The 26279-nt window shown below is 39.5% G+C and overlaps 1 protein-coding gene across 7 annotated transcripts in view; it reads left to right on the top strand.

The window, feature by feature from the left end:
• The window catches only part of OSBPL6 (oxysterol binding protein like 6), a 168732-nt gene that overhangs the window by 103595 nt on the left and 38858 nt on the right, over positions 1-26279 (top strand). For 6 of the 7 annotated variants that reach the window (XM_045575225.1, XM_036420726.2, XM_036420728.2 and 3 more), the window contains 8 exons: positions 4792-4884; positions 11445-11567; positions 14394-14447; positions 15543-15656; positions 16238-16408; positions 18926-19058; positions 21651-21754; positions 22327-22419. In XM_045575225.1, coding sequence (XP_045431181.1) covers positions 4792-4884; positions 11445-11567; positions 14394-14447; positions 15543-15656; positions 16238-16408; positions 18926-19058; positions 21651-21754; positions 22327-22419 — 885 coding nt within the window. The remainder of the gene's footprint in view (positions 1-4791; positions 4885-11444; positions 11568-14393; positions 14448-15542; positions 15657-16237; positions 16409-18925; positions 19059-21650; positions 21755-22326; positions 22420-26279) is intronic. The other variant, XM_036420727.2, reaches the window with a different exon arrangement.

Below are 26279 nucleotides of genomic sequence, written 5' to 3'. Positions count from 1 at the left end.
GTGCTAGAATGGGGTGGGCTGGGGGGGTAAAAGGAGAGGGATACCAAGATGAAGATGAGCTGGTCCCTCCCTCCAAGTAGCACCCAGTTTAACTAGAGTCCAGGGTATGGTAAGTTTGAAAACTGTCTTCTTCATAAATGTGCTTAGCTAGTTCATTAAAGTAATGAATGGTTTTCTGTGTGGTTCTGTAACTTCAGGCATATGCTTTTGAATTTAAAAACCATAAGATTGAAGACAGTCCATTAAGGTAGTAGATTAATTTTCTGTTATTGGATAGATAATGATAGTTAGGTTCTAGCGATATACAAATAGAGAGTGGACCAAAAGTCAATTTACAATTATTTGTATGGGAAATAATACAATCCTATATAATAAAAAAGTAATATGCAGATTGACCATCACTCCAACACACAATATGGCTGCCCCCATGGGGTCAAAGATCCTGCCCCCAAGTGAACACAAGATGGCCACCACAAGATGGCCAGCAGGGAAGGGCAGTTGGGAGGCACCAGGCCTGCAAGGGAGGGCAGTTGAAAGAGACCAGGCCTGCAAGGGAGGGCAGTTGGAGGCAATCAACCCTGCAGGGGAGGGCAGTTAGGGGTGACAAGGCCAGCAGGGGACGGAAGTTGGGGGCAAACAGGCTGGCAGGAGAGCAGTTAGACATCAATCAGGCTGGCATGGGAGTGTTTAGGGGGGATCAGGCTGGCAGGCAGAAGCGGTTAGGGGCAGTCAGGAAGGCAGGCGAGTAGTTGGGAGCCAGCAGTCCTGGACTGTGAGAGGGATGTCTGACTGCCCGTTTAGGTCCAATCCCACCAGGATCGGGTCTAAACGGGCAGTGGGACATCCCTCAAGGGGTCTCAGATTGGAGAGGTGCAGGCTTGGCTGATGGACACCTCCCCCGTCCCGGGCATGAATTTCGTGCACCAGGCCTCTTGTAAATAATAAGCAAGAATAAATTCTGTTTTGAGTACTCACAACTGTAAACCTACTTTTGCCTACCTTGTATAAGACTGCTCAAGTTTGGATAAGAGCATTTGGCTTCTTTGTTATCATTCTGGAGGTTAAATGAAATAGCTTATTTTTTGAAGCTAGATTACATTTATAATGGGTAGTTTTATAAATTATGCTTTAATTTTTCAGTAAAATATGTACTCATTTGTGGTAATAAAAATATTCATTTACTTGCTATTTTTTAGTAACTATTTTTTTATGATTTTCTGTATCTTGGCAAATCAACAAAATTTAGGCTATTTTTCACTCAGCTTGAATGTGTACTATATTGTACCATGTTTGAAATGAATGAGCCTCTTTGCTCCCATAATATAAACTATTTTGTAGAATCAGGTGGAGAAGAAACTAATATGTTCTTTGTAACAGGTATTGGGGTAATTTATAGATTCTGTCTTGGTTTGTTTGGTCTCTAACCCTTCTTATCCACAAAATCCTAGCAACATTTTAAGTATCCCTGGGCAACTATAGAAGCAAGACTCTTTCTATCACACTTTAAATACCCTAAATTGATTCCTCTGTCTGTGGCTTGGTTCGGAAATTAGGGGATTTAGTTTGCTTCCCCTGGCTAAATTCCTGAATTAATCCTTTATTTTCTGCTTACATAGTTGCTAAGGTCGAGTTTCTTTCCAAGTTCTCCTTTTCTTACCATGTTTATTTGTTGGGGGCTGAGGGGTGGAGGGTGAGGAGGCAAAGTATGTGTACTTGATTGCTCAGCAACCTACAAGTCTAAGGATAGGGTAAGATCCTTAAAGAGAAACTCAGACCAAAAATATTTCACTGGAAAAAATAAAGTAAGCTAAAGCCATAGCCACATGGAACAAGATTAATGCTTGTGTTTACAACAATTTTTTGTTCAGCCTTATTTGGACTTTTGTGTAAAAAGGCCTCTCTCTAGACTATAAGCATCACAGGAGGAATTCTCTTGTCTCTTTTGTTTTCTGGCATGCTGTAACCTGCACTTGACACAGTACAGATGTCTAACAGTGATCTGTAGATTAATTGAGCCAGCACACAAGTGAATGAATGAGTGACACCTATCACTGGCAGTCTCTGGTTTTCTGCTTTATTATATTTACTTTACTGAACGTTTTGGTTGACATTCTATTAAATAGTGAGGGAAGAACTGTGTAGTTTCTAAAATATTCTATTTCTTGATTTTTTAAAATGCTATCTTGAAAACTGTTTTTCCTGAGGAATTTATCTCAAATTATGAAGTTATTTATATCTCTGTGGTGGAGTGACATCTATATATCTTTACTACCTGTGGTTCTTTTTTAGAAAAATCAACTTAATACATTTGAAAAATAGGTTTATGGTTTTTTAGTTTTATAGAATATACATTTAGAGGAGTTTTGCTCAGATGTTTTTGAAGAGTATATGATATAAGGTTTATTTCCCTCTAATAGCTTGTGTAATGTCTCAGGATAGTTTGGGGTTATTAATGAATAGATTTATATAATTTAGGTTAACTAGTGTTAAAGAAAATTTAAAATGTGTTCGTTTTTAAACAGTGCTTTTCCTCAAAAGAAGCATTATGAGAAATAAGAATAACCTACATGCAGTCAGAATTCTCCATTTTAATAATAAACACAACATTTTAAAAAGTAGTTCTTCTAGAACAGTTGTTCTCAAATTTCTGGTTTTAGGAACCCTTTACACTCTTAAAAATTACTGAAGGCTTTAAAGAGCTTTTGTTTGTGTACCTATTTATATTTATTGTGTTAGAAATTAAAATGGGTAGAATTTTAAAATATTCCTAAATTTATTTAAAAATAGCAATAGACCATCACATGTTAGCCTAGGATCCTATTCAAAATATCAGCATGAACAAACAAATAATGCCATTCCTATGTGGTTGGTTCCCATTTTGTCTGTTGAAGATCTGAACACACATCTCATCTTTCACTCCATCGTATGCCTTGGCTTTTGGATTCTCACATCAAAAGGCATTGGCACAGGTATGGGTACTCAGCCACATTTATCATTTTTCTCTGCTAATTTAATTAGGTCTGGGAATGGAAAAAGCAGAGTCCCAGTTAATGCTTAAATTGTCCTTCGGTACTGTAGCTGTCAAATTGGGAATTCTTGCTAACCTCTGCCCCATTATATTTGGTGTGAAAACATCTGTTCTTATCTTCTGTTTTCTCACAAATTGGAAGAATGAGAGCAATTCATAAATCTTTTCCTTCAGTTGTTTTCTTTTTAATAAATGGCTCAAAATGCATTTAGGTAGGATTTTTAAAATCTGTGATCAGACTCCTTGTTTTCAAGATAATAGAAATAACCAAAAGCTTTAAACTTACAAAGAAATTAGAATAATTGGCTCAGTTCGAAGTGTCATTTTCTTTACGAAAGAGCAAATGTTAATCTAATAGTTTTCCAGTGATATATCAAAAATAGAGGGCTCAATAAGTAAATAAAATACCAACCTGTCTATTAAAAAAATGAAATAACTAGAGTAAAAACATTATATTTCATTTTCAGCCTATGTCTGAAAATCCACTACACTGAGTTCTTTGATGTCTTTCAAAATTATTCTCCCATAGAACGTTCTTCATGTCTTTTCATATGTACAGGTAATATCCACTTATTGCATTAAAAAATTAGAAAAATATTAAGAAGCAATTAAAAATTATCTATCATCCCTCCACCTTTGGATAGCTACAGTTCTATTCAAACATTCTGAAATATATTTTTGATTGTATTATAACATCATTATATTCTGTATACTTTTATAGCCTGATTTTTCAGTTGACAGAACACTATGAGTATTTTTACATATCAGTTCACAGGGATCCATATTGTCATCTTTAATCACTCCATACTATTTCCTTATGTTTGTATTATACATATATTTTTTTTTCTACTACAACAAATAATGCTTGAGTAAACATATCTGTTTTTACATATTTGTGTAAGTATTTGATTATTTCCTTGGGGTGAAAATTTAGCTGTAGGATTGCTACGTAAATGAGGCAATCCAAAAAAGTTTTTAATAAAATTGCAAAATTCCTCTTTAGCTAGATCATACCCAATTTATACTCCCTTTCCTCTAACCCTAATCCATTCTCTAATGGTTTAAAAAAATCATTTTTATTTTGGTTTTCATTTCTTTGAATACTTCTGAGGCTGAGGTGAACATCTTTTCAAATGTTCTGTGTGAGTTCTCTGTTCATGTGCTTTACCTATTTTTCTGTTGGAGTGTTATCCAACTGATCAATGAATATTCAGATCAATGAAGACTATAGTCTTTGTAAAGGACATCTACTGTCTATTGTATTTAATGAGTTGTTTTCTTTTCTGTCCACTTAAGAATTATTATAAAACATTATCATATAATAATTATAATGTTATAATGTAATTATCTCATAGGGATTATAAGAAACTCTAAACACTAAATGGTATTAAAGCTCTGGGCTTTTTGACGTAAAATTTTCTCTTTGTATAGTGCCATTGGAGAGGTAAGCAGATATTCTTACGTAAGGCTAATTGTGTATGTAGTGGATGTATTAATGTTTTAAAAAAAATTTGTGTGGTCCCTGACTCCTACTTTAAGATTTAATCCAAAATGTAGGACTGGTTCAGCAGCAAATCGATAAGAGGGGACAACAGAATCCTGGCTGCGATTTTCCTGACTGTTCCTACTGCCTTTGTTCTCCTCAGGAGCCCGCAGTTTCTAACATAGCTCACTGTCCCGTTCCCAGGTGGCCACGTGATCTCACCCCGTGCCATCCACATGAGAAATGGCTTATCTAACCCTGGGTTGTATTCTTTACTCAGAGCTCCCACGTTCTGGAGAGGACTGCTTCCTCTGGCACCGAGGCCTCCATAAGTCGGCAATTGCTGGAACCGGAGCCAGTCCCCATCTCCAAGGTCAGTGACGGACTGCGGTGCTCTCTCAGAAGGCCTGGCCAGCTGCACTGCAAATAACTCACACCTGCCTCCCCTGGGGTAGCTGAGGCGCCCCCTGCTGGGCTGCTCTTGCACTTCTTTCTGCATGCAGTGTGTTGGATTTCTTTGCCTGTGTAAGGAGGGGAATGAAAGTATATTTCTCTGGGATTTTCACGATTACATATAGAAGTCCAGCATTCTCTATCTTTTTGGAAAAGGACAAGAGAAACTATTGTTATTCCCCATTGGAGAGACGAGAAACTATTTCTGTATCAAACTAATGGAGGAAAAAAATAACTAGGTCCAATAATAATCTACCATGTTGCCATGCACTGCATACCAGGAAATATGCTAAATGCTGAAATATATTATCCCATTTAATATAACCCTATGAACGGTCTTATGTAGTGTAGGTGTTTATTACATTTTTTTTAAATATCGAAACTGAGAATTTGTCACTTGCTCAAAGACAAAAAGAAAAAAGCTGCTAAGGGCAGATCAGGCATTCAGACTTAGCCTTCGGTTAAATTGTACCTCACCTGCGGGTAACCTAGTAGCCATCCAGCAGGGCTGTTTTACACTCCAAGTCCCCGGCTCGTTCTTACCTCTGGCCTTCCTCGCCATGAGCTGAGGAGTACCTGCCGATGATTAATACCTTTCTCGTCTCGTGGAAGCCAGTGTTCCCACACCTTCAGCCTTCTCTGCCTAGGACTAGCGAAATATCTGAATTCACTTTTGTCTAAAATGCAAAAACCACAAAGGGGAGGAGACATCATCCTACTCATCCCAGCCCACCTGGTTCCCTGAGATTTGCCATGGCCTGGCTCCCCTGTCAAGAAACTCAGAAAGCCCTAGCTGGTTTGACTCAGTAGGCAGAGCGTTGGCCTGCGAACTGAAAGATTCCAGGTTCAATTCTGGTCAAGGGCACATGCTTGGGTTGTGGGCTGGACCCCAGTGGGGGACTTGCAGGAGGCAACTGATCCATGATTCTCTCTCATCATGAATGTCTCCATCTCCCTCTTCCTTCCTCTCTGAAATTAATAAAAATATATTTTTAAAAAAGAAACTCAGAAAACAGAATACTTGGGGATTTTGAAATTAAATATAAAAATAGCGCTTTACTCCCAAAACATTTCAACTTCCAAATACTAGTCTATATAACTGACCCAACCACTCACCTTATCTTTTATTCAACAGACCCTTGAAGAAAAGAACACTCTACTACACTAGTGTTGTGGACTTATGTACACTGTACCTCGGTATATTTTGAAGCTATTACAAGCTGAGAAGTAGACTGCTAAACTAAGGAAAGGGGGAGTTATTAAACTACAAAAAATTTAAAAATGATATGATTTCTATTGGAATGGCAAATAGGGAATGTTTACTTGGTAAATATAAGTAGTAATCTCTTTGAAACATCAGTTTTTTCTTATAGGCAGCTAAGGGAGAGAGAACAGATAAATAAAGTAAATGCAGAAGCAATGGGAAGGGCAGCTACCATTTATTAGGCACCCATCTTGAGTCAGGCACTGGATTAGTACATATGTTTCCTCTATTGGTCAGCCCCCAACTCCACGAAGTGAGCACTGACGATATTCTCATTTATGGAGACAGAGAGTAATTGTCCAGCGTCAGATAGCTGGGAAGTATGTGACACAGCAGAGGGGAACAGAGACATGGTGGTGAGAGATACTCAGAGAAAGGAAAACTTGGAGACATACACTGAGTGGCCAGATTATTATGATCTCTGAACCCATAATAATCTGGCCACTCAGTGTGTATAGATAGATAGATTATATAGATATAGATATAGATATAGATATAGATATAGATATAGATATATTTTAGAGGCCTGGTGCATGAATTCATGCATGGGTGAGGTCTGGCCAGCCTGGTCAGGGGGAAGGAGCATGGGCTGTTGGCTGGTCTGCCTGATGGTTGAACTCCTGTTCGAGGGGACAATTTGCATATTAGCCTTTTAATATATAGGATATACACTGAGTGGCCAGATTATTATGGGTTCAGAGATCATAATAATCTGGCAACTCAGTGTATACAGAAACAGAAAGGAGAGGTGCTGATATTAAAACAACTAGGGAGCACCGAGCACACAAAACATACTCCAGCTCTGACCCTCCCACCACCTGCATCTGCAGCCTCTTTGGCATCTCACTTTATAGTCCAGCTACCTCCACCTGCATGCAGTTCCCCACAGTAGCCATGCTCTTTCCTCTTCAGCTGGGTGTCTATCCCTTGCACCAAGCCTACCTGGAGTGCTCCCTCCTCCCCTCCCCTTCCTTGACCTGGCTAAGTTAGGCTCCCGGTCAAACTCAGAAAACAGAATGCCTTTTTCAAATGCTGATCACCTTTCTACTCAACCCACCCTCAGCCCCAGACCACTTGGTGTAGCCAGTCCCATCACTACCACATTCATTTCTTTATTTCACATTCTTTCTTAAGTCAGGTTCCCTAGAAGGACATCCTGACTCTGGGTGCTTGTATAATAATTTGCTGGGGAGAGGGACTTTGGGAGGGGTCAGGGCAGGTGGAGCTAAGCAAGAAGGGCTTTCAGCCGGAGTTCAGAGCTCCAGCTCCGGGCCATGAGTTGGATCACAGAGTTGGTTTCGCCCTGAGGCAAGGAGGACTTTTTGTTCCCTCAACTCTTTGTACCTTGGTGTCCTTCAGTCCTTGAGAGCCAAGGGGGAGAGATGCTGCAGCATAATTTCCCAGGCCTGAGGCCCCAGTTTGGTGAAAACAGCTTTTCCCCCTAGCCCTAGCAGTTCCCAGTGCTCACAGCAGCTGGGGCCTGGGTCCACGGGCCTGATTCAGGATCTGGGTAGGGCACAGCATTAGCCACTCCCCATTACTCCTCCATGCTATCGTCTACTTGGATCTTGCTGCCTGATTAATACTCGTGTTTTTGTGTTAATGGATACCACATATTTGGGGGCACCATGAAACCAGAGGGTCCAGACACCATCTCTCAGCCCCTTGGAGAGAAGATGGGCTTCCTGGGCTCTGGTGGTGGTGGAAGAACATTATTTGAAATACACATTGTCCTGTCTCGGGATGTGTTCAAATTCTTTGGTTCTTTCGCCTCCTAAAGCATTCTCTCACCCACCCACCCACACATGCAGGCACAAAGAGTATGCCCTTAAGAAAGGAAATGTCTCTGGTTGTGTTTTTCCCCCCAAAATGAATAAACTAGGGCTGTTATTAGGTTACTTCCTGTGTTTAGTTATTATTATTAGATCAAAAATATTACCAAAACCTCTATAATGGCAAAAAAAGTTTATGTATCTGACTAGAGTCAAGTACTGACATGATCACATTAGGGCTTTTGGCTCTGTTCCTATTATAAGTAAACCAATGAAAATTGAAGACTTTTAATATCAACTGAAATTTTAAAAAAAAAATTTCTTCAATTTTCGAAGAGTAATTTTAGCTTTCTTAAGATGGACCTAGTCTACTAAGCAGAGATGGGTTGTGCTAAATATTGAGCTGAGATGTTTCATTTATTTCACACCTTGTTTATATCATTATCATCAGCGTTCATAATTGAATAGGGAGAATGCTGTTTGCTCTGGCTTTATCAGATGGACAGTTTATTTAACTGCAGGAACTCCACTAGGATTCTTCTCAATTACTTTTGCTGGATTTAGTAATTCAGCATCAGAGTGAATGGAATTATTTGCTCAGAGCTGCCTCATTTATAATGAAGAAATACATTTTAACTTTTCATCTGTTCTTTCTTACCCCATTTTGTTTCCTCTGTAGTTAAACTTCCAAAGAAGAAAAAAATGAGTGTGTTAGAATCAATAACCATAGCCCCTTAGGGACAAGCTGTTATTACATTCTGAGTTTTATTAGGAAAAAATTTTAAAAACATCAGTACTTATTAAATGTTTCCATTTTCTCGAGTAATTGAGAATGTTAATTGAGAGTGTTCATCGTACGCACCCACCCATGCACACTCAGGGAATAAATCAAAGATGAACACTAGCCTTAAAATAAGGTAAGATCTAGCCAATAATAGCAATGCTATTCTTTTAGAGATGCTATCCATGGATGGGGCTACCAAAAATAGAAATGTCATTAAGCACAGTTGATACCTCTCTAAGAACAGAAAGAGTGCTAATGGATATATTCGTTTCTTGAGTATACCGAACTTTAAAAAAGAAATCAGTAGAAATCCATCATTTTTACCTACTTTTTTAGTAAGAATAGAAAGCCAAAGATACTGTACTTTGTATGAGAACATTCTTTCTTCTTCTGTTATTCTAACACTAGAGGCTCGATACATGAAATTTATGCAAGGAGCTCGGCCCTCACAGCCCCTGCTTCATCCAGAACACATGTGTCAAACACAAGGCCCGCGGGCCAAATCCGTCCCGCCAGGCCTTGCAATGTGGCCCGCACCGCGCTATCATCACTGCACTCCGCTGCGTTTCCATCACAATGACAGTTTATGACTGTTCAGTAAACCATTCGGCCCGCGATTTAGGCTGGATTTTAGATTTTGGCCCCTTCTCTGATTGAGTTCGACACCCCTAATCCAGAAAGTCGTCCAAAAGGATGTCCAGTCTAATTAGTATATTATGCTTTTATTATTATAGATTATTCATAAACTGTATTCTCCTTTTAAATTGCAGTTCACTGTTAAAAAATGAGAATGCAAAAGCACCTCTTTGTTTTCTGGATGACAGTACCACCTTCACTTGTACAGAAAACATGGTATACAGCCTGAAATTCTCATTTGCAACCTTTTTAAAATTCTTCTGTCTAATTAAGAACTTTGACCAGATCGATCCCCGTTTCTGACATTATTATCTTCAACTAGAAAATCACTTTTGGGGTTTTCTTACAGGTCCTTTTTTCTTAAAAGCAAACAAACACATTTTAGTGATGCATAATTTTACAGATCCTTTAAAGTGTTCTTATTGTTGCCAAATAAAAACTGGTGGGTGTGCTTCTTTAAGGTCTGTAGTTCATTCACTAAGCACCCCTCAGATGACAAAGAAGATAAAAAATGACACTGGTCTTCATTTAGTTTTCCTGGGACTTTGTGGGAACGTGTGTGTTGTAGGGTTGGGCTTGGAAAGGATCGAAGCATGATGCTGGCTTAGAGGGCTTTTCAGAAGTCAGGAATGTCTCCCAGCCTTCATGATGTTAGAATGAAGCAATGTTCAGCCACATGTCCTAGAAACATCACTTCCTGTGAAAAGTCCACCCCATTCACACATATTTGGATTTGGATATTGATTTGATGTTTATCGCTCTCCCTCTCTCTTCCTCTCTGAAATCAATTTTTAAAAAAATTATTTTTAAAGAAATTACCTGGTCCAGAGATTTAAAACCCAGGATATTGCTAAGGGCCAGTCAGCGGTGGAAGCAGGTCCCCAGGGGCGTGTGGGGGGAACTGTGGCAGCCTAAAGATGGGCACCCTTCTCTCAGGCCATGCGCGCTGCTGCCAGATCTTACAGGCTTTCACAAAATACCGGAAATTTGGATTTTTAAAATCTGAAATCTTCTGATTTTTAAATGTTGACAATTCATAAAAAAAATTATAAAAACCGTAGATGAACAAAACATGACTTACGGCAGAGGAAACTGTGATTGAGTTCCTTTTTTTAACAAAAGGAGACGTTTGTGTGGACGTGAGCATCCCAGATACCTGGGCTCGCAGTGTGCTGCCAAGGGTGTGTGTGTGTGTCTCAGGACGCATGCCTTCGAAGCGCGGGGACCTTTGGGTGTGCTTGGCAAGCGGGAGGTTTTATGTGCACTCTGCAACGCACACGGCTTCACCAAGGAGGAACTGCCCCACAGCGCTGCTCTTCAGCTTAAGGTCATGAACCACTTAGACCCCTGCAGCCTCTCCATTTCTGCACAAAGAGCGAGACCCACGCACTAATTGAACATTTGCCATCAAAACAGTCTTATTTGAAAAGGTTAAAGTGCCTCTGTGCCCACAGATGCACTGTCTGGAAAAATGCATTTTAAACCTTCTGAGTACATGCCCTAGCCGATTTGGCTCAGTGGAAAGAGCATTGGCCCGGGTTCAATTCTGGTCAAGGGCATGTTACCTTGGTTGCAGGCTCAATCCTCAGACCTGGTCAGGGCACGTGCAAAGGCAACCAATCAATGTGTCTATGTCTCTCCCTCCCTCTTTCCCTCCCTCCCTCCCTTCTACTCTCTTTAAAAATCAATGGGAAAATGTCTTCAGGTGAAGATTAACAAAAACAAAACAAAACAAAACAAAAAAACCTTCTGAGTATAGGCAATTGAAATCTCATGCTACCCCAACCTCCAACTCCATCTTGTGTCTGATGGATCCAGACTTCCAAGCCTACCTGGAAGCTCATTTTAACTTCACCTTTAAGTCCTTAGCTGGATTTGATGTCGGAATTTGCTCCAGAATGTTGCTCATACTCCCACTGGGTCCGACGCTGCTTCAAAAGCACCTTCTTCTACTTAAGAATCTGTTGTAAGTGTGTCATCAAGCGCCAAGAAACATGTGATTTGCCTTTCTTCTTTTCTCTCAGGAAGCTGACAGCTGGGAAATTATAGAAGGGTTGAAAATAGGCCAAACCAATGTCCAGAGACCAGACAAACATGAAGGCTTTATGCTGAAGAAAAGAAAATGGCCTTTAAAAGGCTGGCACAAGGTAACATGTTCATCCTTTTCATCTCCGGCTCATCTTTGCAAATAGAGGATCTGATTTGGTGTTATTAGGTGGGAAGCTGAGAGGGTGGCTGTATGTGTAAACTAATTCTCGAGGCTTGTTTCAACTATTTGGGCTGCATGCAACCTGTTGTACCTGTTTGAGGCTGAGATCTGTAATAACTGTGTGCAGGGGAGAATTATTTTTAAAATAACTTATTTTTATATTGTCAATCCAGTTTGTACATATTATTATCCACTCGGGTTTGGGTGGTTTTTTTTTTTCCACTTAAATTAATATGTTCTTATTAAATATTCTTCTAAATGGGAGGTTTTAAAACATGTATGCATGTGTTCCACAGGATGAACTTATTGAACCAATTTTCCACGATTATGGAACCAATTCCCTTTTGCTGGATATGTATGCTATTTATGTCTAATTTTTTATTGTCATGATGCTGTGCCATATACATGAATTTCTATTTTCTTCATTGGGGTAAATTCCTAGAATTATTGTTACCAGTGCAAATTAAAGGTGGACATTCACTGACCTTGGAAGTTTGGTTATTACTCTTTAAACTATATGGTTTATTCTCCTCTTCCCGACCCCACGTGCTTTTTTCCATCCTCCAGCTTTAATCACAGTGAAAATATTTTGTACTTCGTTGTTGCAGAGACCTGAATAGCAATACTTTTGTGATGCTGAGGAGGAATTTGCCCTCCGTTTTCAGTATCAGCCCTTTGACAGACCATCAGCATCTCTGAATCACTGGAAGAATAAGCTCATCTCCTTGCCACCTCTGCCAATGGCTTTCACCTCAGGACAGACAGATTTATTGGCTGGTGGTAGCTGCCCATCATCCCCCAGCAGAGAGGTTATGGGTTATAAAATCCTTGAAGAAATATACTTTTTTGCACTTTAAAAGAAAGACTTGGCCTGGCTGGTGTGGCTCAGTGGTTGAGCATCACCAGGAGGTCTCGGTTCAATTCCTAGTCAGGCCACATATCTGGATTGTGGGCTCATTCCCCAGCAGAGGCAGCCGATCAAAGATTCTTTCTCATCATTGATGTTTCTCTCGCTCTCTCTCTCTCTCTCTCTCTCTCTCTCTCTCTCTCCCTCTCTCCCTCTCTCCTTCTCTCCCTCCCTCCCTCCCTCCCTCCTCTCCCTGAAATCAATAAAAGCATTTAAAAAAAGAAAAAAGAAAAAAAAAGAAAGACTTAAAAAATTAACCAATGGGAATGTTCCTCAATCCTCTATCTCTGAGGGTGAAGTAAAAGCAGGTCAAAGAGGTTCCAACAATATTTCTTCTCACTTGACAGTCTCTCCTGACCCCTAATATTCTCCCAAAGCCAGGATTTCTCTCCACCCTGTTCTTCCTTGGATTTTTATTAGCTTTTTGCCTTTTGTTCTGACCTTACCACTTCACAGTTCCTAAAAATCATCGGCCCTGCTACTCTCTTTTCCGGTGACCAACAGTTATCCCTGTTAAAATTCTTTAATAGATAGAAATGGAAAAATAGCAGGGGGAGGCGGAGGAGGACAAATATACCAATTTGAATTGCAAACTTATTTAGCACTCTCAGTCCCTGATTCAGCAAAACTGGCTTGGTTCAACCACAGCTCTTTCTGGACCATGCCTTTGAACGTTTTGTTATATAAATAGTGGGAGGTTCTCCCTCCTGTAATCTTTTCTTCTGGTCTCTCTTGCCACCAGATATTTATTCAAGCATCAGCCCATTTGACTGCCCAAGTTATGGAATCGAGTAATCAAGTGTTTTCCAGCTGTAGGGATTCTTTCTTCTGGTGCTTACTTGTTGCCACCCCAGAACCTATAACAAAGATGTCCCGGTGGCCTTCTGTGAGGTCTGTGCAGGGTGTCCCCAGCCTGGCTTCCTGCTACCTCAGCAGCTAAGCGTTCCTCAATCACATTAAAACTTCCCAGCAGAATAATTTTCCAGCAACAGAAAGACTCCCTGCATCTGTAGAGACTGGTGGAGGGCACTGGACTTCTTGTTTGATTGGGTCCTGAGAGCTGTTTATTCTTTTGTCAATTGCCCTTGGAAAGGAAATCAACAACAGAGAGTTCCTGAGTGTTTGTGGAGCAAAATGGCTGCATACATTTGCATTAGATCAGGAGTATCTTGAAGGTGACACAAATTGCCCCAAGTTTCGTCTCTCTCTCTCTCTCTCTCTCTCTCTCTCTCTCTCTCTCTCTCTCTCTCTCTCTCTCTCTCCCTCCCTCTCTCCCACCCCCCTCATATTTTAAACCCTTAATGTAGTTCAGAAATAATTGTTATCTCTTTTACTAATAGTACAACTGCAGGAATTTTGCGAAGTAGAGATGCAAACATATTGCTAAGGCAACTTGCATTAATCATAGACCCAGAGCACTGGCTTCTGTGACAGATATAAGCATTTTCAGGAATTACCCATGATACCCAGAAAAATACAGGACTGAGAAATTCCCAAGCTCCTCACAAAAATCTCTGACCTAACTCAGGTTATTCTTATTTTTCACTTTCAAAAAAAATCCCAGTGTGATTCATTCAGAAAGTCTTAGCTGCAGATCCTGAGAGTCACACCTCCCCCTCAACCCAGTGTAACCACTCCCCCGCCCCCCTTAAGAAAAACCATGGTGAAAAGATTTCAGCTCCATGGCATTGTGTGTAAAAGAAACCACAATGCAAAGGAAGTAGGTTAACAGTACACAACTTATACATTAAAAATGATACACACCTTGTTTACTAAATGCCGGGCAGCATTAACCCACACCTGTGAATGTTTTATATAATTTAAAATACAGTAACGAAGGTTGTTTGGTTCTTGCAGCGTTTTTTTGTCCTGGATAATGGAATGTTAAAGTATTCAAAGGCACCACTTGATGTAAGTAGCACACAAGGCATGCGTCAAAGGTTGATGTAGAATTTGCTTGAAGTGAGTACTCACACAGCTGTGCCAGCCTTGTGCCGCAGTTACCAGCTTTGTTCCTTGTTGTGCCTGTAACAATTAACAAGCTACCAAACTTCCATGCTGCATGGAAGGTGGGTTGTATGCTTCAGCTCAAGCTAACATAAAATCTCAAACTGGTGCATGAAGATTTAATTTAACTATTGTGATGACTGTTGTTCAAAGCAAGCTCAAACCTAAAAGTAACACACTAATAAATATTAACTTTTCTGTCTTGGAGAGAAAACCCAATTAGGCTTTTTTCAGCATCTTAATAAACTCTGCTTTATGTGCTGTTTTGAGATTTAAAGCAACCTTTGTTCTTGTCGATGTCCTTTTAATACCTGTCTTATGAACTTCCTTTCTATTAATATTTCATATCATATATTCTCTTACCTTGGGAATTCCAACTTTCTAAAATTATGTTAATATATTTTTCTTTACTGTAGAAAGTAGTTGTTTGCATGCAAATCTGGAAAGTGCCCTCCATGTCATTGTGGTGTGGGGAAATAACAGTTCAGTGTTGTTCCATCTCTTCCATGGAATTGCTGTGTGTCCTTGGTCAGACGAGGGCAGCCAGAAGGAAGAGCTGGCTGCTGGTGCTCTCTGGTCCCAGCTGTCCAGTTCTGTCCCAGCAGCTGTCTGCTAGCTGATTACTTGGGGATGTTCTGGGCTGTAGGTCAAAGACTGACTACAGTTATTTTAAGAACCATCAAAGATATATTTTTGGACATCAGCTATACAATTTAAAATTATTTTAAAAAGGAACATTATATGTTATGCCAGAAACGGGAATAAGAGATGGATAGCCTTACTTACTGAAATTGGTGTGGAGTCACGGCAACTTCAACTGTCCTCAGGTTACTAGTGAGGACCTTAATCTCAGACCCGAACCTTTTTCCCTTTGTAAGGGAGATATGCTCTTCTATTTCCCATAGGGCAGGTAAAGATGCCATTAAGCTCACTTCGGTACAGAAGCACATCTAATCATATAACCTCCCAGCCTCTTTACTAGTGTTTTAAATATTCCAGATTCAAAAAGGGAAAGTCCATGGAAGCATTGATGTCGGACTCTCGGTCATGTCTATTAAAAAGAAAGCTCGGAGGATAGACCTGGACACAGAAGAGCACATCTATCATTTGAAGGTAAAGTTGCTTTTATATTCCATAAATGAGCGAGATTATGTGATATTTACCTTTCTCTGACTGGCTTATTTCACTTAGCATAATGGTCTCCAGTTCTGTCCATGCTGTTGCAAATGATAAGAATTCCTTCTTTTTTACCGCAGCATAGTATTCCATTGTGTAGATGTACCACAGTTTTTTAATCCACTCATTTGCTGATGGGCACTTAGGCTATTTCCAAATCTTAGTTATGGTAAATTGTGCCAATTTGAATATAGGGGTGCATACATTCTTTCTGATTGGTGTTTCTAGTTTCTTGAGATATATTCCTAAAAGTAGGATCACTGGGTCAAATGGTAGTCCCATTTTTAGTTTTTTGAGGAAACTCCATACTGTTCTCCACAGTGGCTGCACCAGTCTGCATTCCCACCAGCAGTGCAAGAGGGTTCCTTTTTCTCTGCATCCTCGCCAGCACTTGTCGTTTGATGATTTGTTGATGATAGCCATTCTGACAGGCTTTTCAACAGCCATTATCCGAGGAAATCACTTGCCTATACCGGAAATCTGGTTTCACCATTACCTTCCCTTGTTCATTGTTTTAGGTGAAATCCCAGGACTGGTTTGATGCATGGGTCTCCAAACTGCGCCACCACCGCCTGTACCGGCAGAATGAGATTGTGAGGTCACCAAGAGATGCCAGTTTTCATATATTTCCTTCAACCTCCACAGCTGAATCCTCACCAGCTGCTAATGCTTCTGTCATGGATGGGAAGGTATGTCTTAGAAATATAAAAGCCCAGAAATTGCTTGGAAAGCTATGTAAGTACATAAGGGAGTCTCATTTGGCCAACCCAAAAGAGATGATTTTCTTTGTAAACTAACTCTCCAAAGACAATAGTGACATTTGACATCAAAGCTAATGACAAGTATGGATCAGGTGGATATATGGATCACAGAGAATTAACAGTTGCTTTTCCTTTTTACGAATGGACTACAACCTAATTTTCTATAGATTTTTAAGACTGTTTGGAAGTAGGGCAAACATTTGATTAATTAGCACCTAGAAATTGATGTTTCCTGGGCAGTAATAGGAAGACTAAATAGTTTTGAAAATGAAACTTGCTTTTTTGCCTTAAGATGTAATGCATACATGACCCAGGGAGGTGAGTAAATTTCCTCTGAGGTTAATGCAGATGGGCTAGAGCATGTGCCAAGAATCTGAGCAGTAGCCCACTCAGTCAGGCAGCGTTCGGCAAATGACATGTATTCATCTCTAATCTTTAATATGGCGAAAGCTCAGAGACCATGCAGAATTCTTCCAGGTGTTACATAGCCATTAAACAGCTGAGCCAGGATCTGAATCCTCATCTCTCTGTTTCCAAAATCAGTTTCCTTCCCATTATACTGGGTCCCAGATTGCAGAAGACTGAAGTCCTTCTTTAGGCTGTAGTAAGAGTTCATTTTCTACGTTGTTGAAAAACTAGAGGTGTTGCCTATTAAAAATCAAGGTTAAGCCCACAGGCAGGGAGACAGCTGTTTGCGACTTTGACTTGATCATTAAGTTTTCTGATCCAGAGCCACATGGCCCTGCCCAGGGGTGTTCCAGCTTCCCACTTGGCACCTGATATTGAGAACAGAGACATCTGTGAAGAACTGGCTGCCACTGTAAGAAGTTGGATTTGAGAATGTTTCAGTGAACATTCCCCTTTCTCTATTTTCTTTTATAAGGGTGTGTATAATACATATATATCTAAGTTTTCTTTGCAAAGCATTGAAAAACATCATGGAGTAACTGTAAGACTAATCAAATCAGAGTAAATAAAAACACTTCTGTGTTCAGTTCTTATTATCTCAATGGAAATTACTCAGGTATTTCATAGGCTCTGAAACCTTTCTGGTTGTAGCCATGGCAAGTCTATTTAGTCATTCCTAGGAAGGAGATGTTGGGTGAATCAGGAGATCAGAGGGTTAGGAAATAGGGCATTTCCTAAATGACCCAACACAAGATGCTCAAGATAACGCCCAAGTTTCTCTGAGCCTCCTGCCTGCCTTCTCCCTTCTCATCACAGGATAAAAGGAATCCCAGAGTTAGTCCAAATTAAACAAGAAATGTATCCCAGCTGGATAAATTTATAAAAATATAAATGTTTAATCCTTTGATGGCTCCAGCCTCCGCCTGCATCTTTGGCACAGAGTGTTGATAAAAGATACATTATTTTCATCCCCTTTGTTATTCATTAAATCACTTGGGTGATATCCAAGAACAGAGAGCTGAAACTAAATCCTCCCCACTGTTTGCCTTGGAATAAGAAAGCTCTTTAGCTCCTGTTTTCATAGGAGATCTATTGCTCTAGTTATGAATGGCATCCTCTTAGATCTAACGCAGTGAAAAATTCCCAGAACATTTATCAAAGTACAATAAAGTCTGAGGAGAGCTTCTTAACACTGCTTGCATCCTAAGTATCAAGTCATGAGACTTCTGCATTCTAATTGCTCTGTGGCCCTGTGTGGGTAACAAATAAGTCTGTGTTGACTATGTATGTGCAGCCTTCACTTCAGAATAAATTAAAAGAGACACAGCCATTTGTAATAAAAAAAATTAAAGTAAAGGAAAATTAAATGTGGAGTTTTAAAGTTGTTTCAGCTTTTTGGGAAAATAACTTTCTGCTTTTTTTTTCCCCCCTCTGAACATTTACTGGACTCAGTTTAGTATCTACATAGTTAATACAACTTTATTTCCCATAAAATACCTTCCATGGAAAGTATATCAGCTTTAAATAATAAACTTGGCAAGATTACCTTTTTATATACTAGACTTTTCAGTATGCATTCGAAGCATTTGCTGATGGATAATGTACAGTATTTAGGAATCACCGGTGGCTACCTTGATCTTGAGCTGATCATGGGCATCCTGAGAGCTTTTGTAAGGGAAAGGCCTGCCATCATGAGGACACTGTATCAAATACGACGGATGGAGTAATTTAACATTATTGGGAATTTGAGTTGGCAGGTCCCTGAGAGTATGAGATACAACCTACTTGAGTGTTGTCCCATTCGGTGTAGAATGGAGATAGCAGTTGATGAAAGTGTTGTTAGTGTTTATGAATTTTGGCTTCCCTGAGCATGCACCACTTTTAACCAAGAGGCTTTCTCCATATTTTGATTGTGCCCTTTCTTCCTTTCTTTTCAAATGGTCTTTTGAGAGTACTTGGTGTGTTTTTTTAACTCACTTAAATGTGCTGTTTCTGCTTAACTTCTTTTTTGTTTGTTTGTTTGTTTGTTTGTCTTAGGTGCAACCAAACAGCTGTTCCTGGCAGTCGCCCTTGCCATGCAGCAACAGCCTCCCCGCCACCTGCACCACTGGCCAGAGTAAAGTGGCAGCCTGGTTACAAGACTCGGAAGAAATGGACAGGTGTGCAGAAGGTTAGTTCTTAGCCTGTGTGGGCTGTCAGCATAAGCCCAGCAGCAGAAACAAAGGAGGTGAATCGTGGGTGCTGCGCCTTTCACTTCCTCCACCTCCCTGATGCCTCGACTAATTCTTCTTCTTTTTTTCTTTTTTTATACACCAGGTCCTTCTCCTTCCCATGACTCGGGCTTCTTACCTGTCAGTTCTGCACACTCACAAGTACTGAGTCTGGCTTCATCCTTACCCTGACTTCCACCTTCTTCAGCTTCTCACCTCATCTCCTCACCAGTTCCCTCTTGCCTTCCTTAGCCTCCCCAGTCCCTGAAGCCTGGGGCAGTCATGGGAGAAGTGCTGCCCCAGGAGTGCCCTCCCCCATCACTCCTTGACTCTCTGCCCCATCGCTCTATCGCACCTGTGCGTTGCCTTGCTTGCAGTACATGGCTCAATTATATCGTATCTTATATCCGCAGTCACCTGTTAGTGGTGTTCTACTGTGGATCCATTATTAAACTCTCTGAACTAATACATGATCCTCTCACTCTGCCATCTCTGAGCCTCTTTGTCTCCAGAAACCTTCTCTAGTTGTGTAGGGTAGTCACAATTATTAAGAAATATAAATATAATATTAACTGGATAAAAGACTCCATAGATAGACAATGTTAGGTAACACCTCACCGGCACCTTGTTTATGGTGTAATTTTGTTTTTTTAAAGGCAAGTTGAAGTATGGTTCCTTTTAGCCATTTTTTTTTTCCTCCCCTTCCTTCTTTGCACTGCATTTCTCCCTCATTTTTCCCTTTTTATCTTTTGTTTCCTACCCTCAGCTCCACTTTCCCTTGTCTTCTGTAAAGGGAAGGAGATGGGCATACAAGGGTGCTGCTCCCCTGGAAGTGGGGAAGGGGTAGAGCCCTGGAAGGCACTGGCCTTTCCATTATTCTCGTCCTCCCATCTTCATTGGTGCTTCCCTCTCTGAGGAAATTTGAGGTGCTTGATAGCCAAGCGTTCCCTGGAGGGACAGTAGCAGCACTTGAACAGCCAACCCGGGCTCCATCCTGAGGCAGATGCTGCTAAAGGGAGGGACAAAGGTGTGGCCTGGCCTTCCGGTGAATTGCTCTCCATGAACTGTGCAGAGATTCTCAGTCCTCTATAAAGAGTCTTAGTATTTACCTCTCTATTTTATTTTATAGTAACAAAATAAAAAATCCTCCAAAATGTCAAAACTCTCCCAAACACAACTACCTTTGTTATTTGACCCAGTTCATCTTTAGCCATATTTAACAGTTATATTTTGTTGCCTGTACCACATGCATAACAATTCAGATCTTTGAGATTTAATAAGAAACAAAGATAATATGAGTGAAATTTTCACCAACCGCCACAAAACTAAGAACGATCACTATAACTTAACAGATTTACACACATGGCTCTTCATAAATAGTACACATGCACAAGATATCACATACCTGGGAGCCATGTTCTTGATATCACTAATTGAGTAAATAATACTAATAACTCAATATCATTGACTTTCACATACTAAAGGTCATTTTTTGTGTGATATTTCAATGTGCAGATCTTTAAACATTCCCTTTTAAAAATATATCAAAAAATTAAAAATAGCATGTAAAGTTATTTCTTCATCCTATGCAATTCAAACAGAACGGGTTTCATGCCCAGGTGATGCTGCTCCTGCTGGGTCCAGCCACACACTTTGAGAACCTTTAGTTTTGTTGATGTAACATCTCCAATACATTTTAAAGAGATCATGCATTGCCACTTCGTTGTGAGCTAAATTGAAGATAAACACATTCACCTGACTCTGTATTCCATCTTATTTTTCTGAACTTGACTTTGACTCCACCCCTATTCCAAGTAGTCGCCTTGTAGGAACAGGTAGACAGGTCCTTTTCTTTTCTTTTAATATATTTTATTGATTTTTTCACAGAGAGGAAGAGAGAGGGATAGAGAGTTAGAAACATCGATGAGAGAGAATCATCGATCAGTTGCCTCTTGCACACCCCCCACTGGGGATGTGCCTGCAACCAAGGTACATGCCCTTGCCTGGAATCGAACCTGGGACCTTTCAGTCCGCAGGCCGACGCTCTATCCACTGAGCCAAACTGGTCCCGGCGACAGGTCCTTTTCTTATTCACTTATCTTCATTGTGGAAAGTATTACAGATGTCCCCTCTTTTTCCCCATATTGATCCTCTTGGTAGACAGGTTCTTCACAGTAAAACCATACAACTGCGGACGTTCCCTTGAGCGTGTTTTTGTGTGACAAGGGCCACCTGTGCAGGAAAGCGAGCATATACCATTTGTCTGAAATGTTAATGGCTCTCTGCACTAATAGCTGCTAATTGCAGGAGTGCATTTTGAAGTCATCTAATAAACATCAGTGGTTTAATGGTTCTGAACCAGAGGGGGGTCTGTGTGGGTTTTTTGTGTGTGTGTGTTTTTTTTTCTCTTTCATTTGCCAGTGTCACCATTATATATAAACACGGTTCTGCCTAATCGTATTTGCCATTGTTTGGATAGATTTTTGCCGCCGCCACCACCACCACCACTCCCTGCCCAGTGCTAACATACCTTTATTTCTGTTTTTTGTTAGACCTTGCACACTGCCAATCAAACCTTGTGGAACTTAGCAAACTCCTGCAAAATTTGGAAATACTTCAGAGAACTCAATCAGCACCCAACTTTACTGACATGCAGGTAAACATATCACTGCTGGTAAAAGGACCTTAAGATAGTCACTTGGAATTTTTACTAGATTGTTCTGTGAATGTTTAAGGTAACATTAAAGGGAAATAACTACAATGTAGATTAGTTTCTACTCTGGAATCATTCTTAGTATTTTGGAATCTTGGTGCCATTGTGGTTAGATGTCTAGTTTGAAATGTTTTACATTTTAGTACAAACTAGAAAAAATAAAAATCTGAATCATTTTTCTATATGTGGGTTACATTAAAAATGATAGCATTGAAGGTATAAACTTAGATGCTCTGCTCTCAGAATTATGACCATCTTTTCATGTAGGAAAAAAATGCTACAGATCTATAATCCTGTTTTCATTTTGGATAGCAGAAAAATATATTTTATGTTAAGTTCTCATCTTTGCTTTTGAATGTCCACTGTGCATCAGATAATGCCTTCTCCTGGCTGGTTGCTTTAGGTGTCTAACAGTGAGTCTTGACTAACTTGCTCTGCTCTCTTAGTCTAGGCCTGTTTTGTATATGTATAACCTTAACAATACTTTGTTGCTTTTAACTGTTTGTGTAATGTAGGCTAACTGTGTAGATATTTCAAAGAAAGACAAGCGGGTCACAAGAAGATGGAGAACAAAAAGTGTCAGCAAAGATACAAAAATACAACTGCAGGTACCGACTTTACTTTTCCTCCATTCATATTTTTGCATACTTTATAGTCTTTATGTGTCAGTTCATGGAAATTAAAAGGTTTACAGCAGCTTAACTGCTTTAAATCCAGTGCTTTTCAGACTAAGTTATATTATCCAGAAATAGAGGAAAATCTATTCTTTGTACTCTGATCATCTTAAAAATCTCAACTGAATATTCAGTGGGTTGTAATGTACACTCATTTTTATATAATATATCTTTTAAAATCCAAATTTTTACCTGTCAATAAAAGAGTGTGAACTGCAATAGACTGGAAATCAATCAACCTGGGATCTAGCCTGATTATTGTAATTTCCTGGCAATATAATTTCATGCATTTCTCTGAAATTTTCTGGGCTTCTGTTTGTTCCTGGGTAAAGTAACTAACTCTAAAGTTTTATAATTCTATAAAAATATATATTATTTGGCCATCAACAATCATGTTTAAAATCTGAACTGTAGTCTTAATTGTTCATAATAAACTTACTTTAAATTTATTTTCAATGTTATTTACTTATTATGAATAATTTTAAAATAAGGTCCTATTTTGTTATTTTATTGCAATGATACCAAATATGGTAAATGCCTAAAACCTCTTATGCCACAAGTCATACTATTTTTAGATTTATAAACTAGAATCTCTAATACTCTGATCCTAGCTGTATATTATAAAGGACTCTTGCCTGGCACAATCAAAATTCAACTTATGACTTTGCTTTGCTTTCTGTTGCACTATAAATCAATTTATATTCTAATACAAAGGTAAAGGGAACTGCTTTGCAGAATTTGTCTGAATAAATAACTAATTCTTCTTTAATTCTGACTTTATTGATAACATTTTTGTGCCATAATTCTGAATGTGTAAATAACAAACTCTCTGTTGCTTTGCTTGCTAATCTGATGTTTTTGACAATAAGTTTTCATAAGCGTTATAAATTTATGGTTTATTTAGAATGTCCACATTCTCTGAACACAATTTCATTTGTTCCTTTGTTCAGTATGTTTTCCCTTCTTTTCGGAAAATTAGTACTGTAGAGACAAATGTGCCAAATGACTTCACAAGAAAATTACCTAAAATTGCTTTTGGCAATTTCATTTGTTTTGGGCACATGATTGTCTAGTTTTGGGGCTGATTTTTATTTTTTTCATATTTTCTTTACTTCAGAGAAAAAGAGAGAGGGAAAGAGATAGAAGCATCAATGATGAGCTTGGCTGCCTCCTGCATGCTCTTACTGGGGATCTAGCCTGCAACCCAGACATGTGCCTCTGACCAGAATCGAACTTGGGACTCTTCAGTCCCCAGGCTGACGCTCTATCCACTGAGCCAACCCAGCTAGGACTGTTTTGCTTTTGTTTCTTTTTAAATCCTGGTGTCCATGGTTATTATAACTAGGTAAAGGACCCATTATAAAAATTGTTGACTATAATTAGCTATCATTTTAATCTTGTTTTTATAAGGTTCGCCATTGAACAGATTTCCATTCACAGCTGTTGTCTTAATTGGTTCTCAGTGAGTCTGAGTGCAGTGCCCCTAGCCACCTGTGTGGCCATGAGGCCACCATCGTCCCCATATTGCTCAGTTTTCTTGACGGAAGGAAGATGAACTCCGAATACCCACAGCTACAGCCTGTGCTTTTCAATGTGCAGGAAGTGTATAAAAATTTTTTTAAAAGTCACTAGTAGAAATTATTCAAAAAAGCAGGCAAATATTCTTCATTCATACCCCTGCAACATTTTTTTTTGGGAGGGGGGGTGTGCTTTTTATTTTTAAGTTTTTATTTATGCTGTTTTGCTTTGCTTTTGTTTTGCCAAAAGTATAACAAAATGGCCCTTGTGGTTCTGGATTAATTATTTTTGAGGGAAGTTGGAATCCGCTCATCCCCACACTCAAAGAAAACTTTAAACTTACAAAAGCAGCTTTAATTGCATCTCCAACTGGAAATAATCAGACTTGGGGCCAGCGGTAAGCTATTAACCATTCCCAGAGAAACCCTACTTCCACACGGACTGACCAGTACGGAGGGGTAAGGCTGCAGAATTTGGTACCATCTCTGGACCATTTCTGCTCACTCAAACCAACAGGCCTTCCAGGATCCCTTAGGCTGAGGAACTATATAATTAACCAGGAATGACTGTGACCAATATAAATGCCATTACCCATCAGCATTTCACCTCTAGAAAGACATAACATTTATTTTTACTGTCGTGGATTGCCACCCCCTCCCACTCTAATACACAGGCTTTCCCTCCTGTGTGAAGTGTTTCTTGAGCATGGGAATTCCATCTGATGGTGTGCGTACTTGTTTGAGCCCATAATCATCTCACTTCTTGAACCACTCACTCTGATGGTCACTATTGCAGCCAACATGAGAGGCTTTGCAGTGAGTGGCTCATTTTCCCTCCCCTGTTTGTAACTTTTAGAATACCAGCCATTTGTGATTGTTGGTGGTAGCGATTATTGCCATTGCTGTTGTCGTTATTGGTACTTTCACTGAATTTGCGTTCAGCATTCTGTAGCAGTTTTCATTTTAAAATAATTATAAAACAGATCATTTGAAAAATGGACCCCGGGAGAGTAAAAATGAACACATTATACTGGGTGTTTAATTGCTTATTCTTACATAGGTTGTTAGATTGTGCTGTTGATTTGGATGTGAAGGTTATGACCATATTTCCATGAGAAGCCATTGGGATGCTAGCCTCAGAATCCATTGTGTAACTAATTGAAGGCAACATTTGTCCTAGAAGGCTCTGTGAAGATTACCTTTTAGAAAAAGGACTTCTGTCTCCCAAACTTCAAATTTTCTGGTTCTAATAAAAATTCCAATATCATTCTTGTACAGTAATAATTGGGCTGTGTTTTAACTGCAAGAAGAGGATGATTTTGAAAGGGTTGCTGTAAAAGAGAGAGCTGCCAGTTTCCTGTGTTGCTAATAGCATGAATTACATACTAGATCCCTAGTTGTTGGAGAGGAGGAATGATAAGAGGTGTGAGTAGGAGATAAATGACAGGATGTTGTTCATGTGTAGCCATCTTAGATCTCACAGATGCTCAGATTACACTGTAGGCTGTAAATAAGTTCTTTTTTACTACATTAAACATACAGGATTTTTGTACAGGAAAAAATTTGGTGGAAAACAAATGACATATGTACATATCATATACGTACAAAGAAGATTTAAGAACTTAGAAGAGAAATATAATTGTAATTTGGCAACTATAAAGAGAATTGGAGATATAGGGATTTAAGATATTTTTCTATTGTTAACGACTAAAACAATCTTGCTGTTTTTCTCTATCTGGGCTGTTTGGTGACTCTTGAGTGCATTTCAGTTAACTGGCATCATTTTGCAGCAACCTGGATGGAATTGGAGAACATCATGCTGAGTGAAATAAGCCAGTCAATGAAAGAGAAACACCACATCACCTCACTCATTTATGGATAATAAAGAACATTATAAACTGATGAACCAAAAGATAGATATAGAGACATAAAGCAACAAGCAGACTGTCAAATTACAGCGGGGAGGGTAGGGAGATCTGGGGGAGATAAGAGATCAACCGAAGGACTTTTATACATGCATATAAGTACAACCAATGGACACAAAACTCTGGGGAAGGAGGGTATGTATGGGGGAAGGGGGGCAATGGTAAAATATGTACACAGATAATAATTTAATTAAAAAAAAAATATTGCTCACAGCCCAAAAGCCAGGATCTGTCCAGCGGAGGCAGAGTTGAGTGGTTAAAAGGAAATGTCACTATTCCTTAATCCCGCCTAAACAGAGAATAAAAGAAAGCAAGCTCAGGGATTCTTCCAGCAGTTTATGCACAGGTGCAC

The sequence above is a fragment of the Pipistrellus kuhlii genome, unplaced genomic scaffold, assembly GCF_014108245.1.
Source record: "Pipistrellus kuhlii isolate mPipKuh1 unplaced genomic scaffold, mPipKuh1.p scaffold_m20_p_7, whole genome shotgun sequence".
Classification (NCBI taxonomy): domain Eukaryota; kingdom Metazoa; phylum Chordata; class Mammalia; order Chiroptera; family Vespertilionidae; genus Pipistrellus; species Pipistrellus kuhlii.
This window is presented reverse-complemented; position numbering and strand designations above follow the sequence as displayed.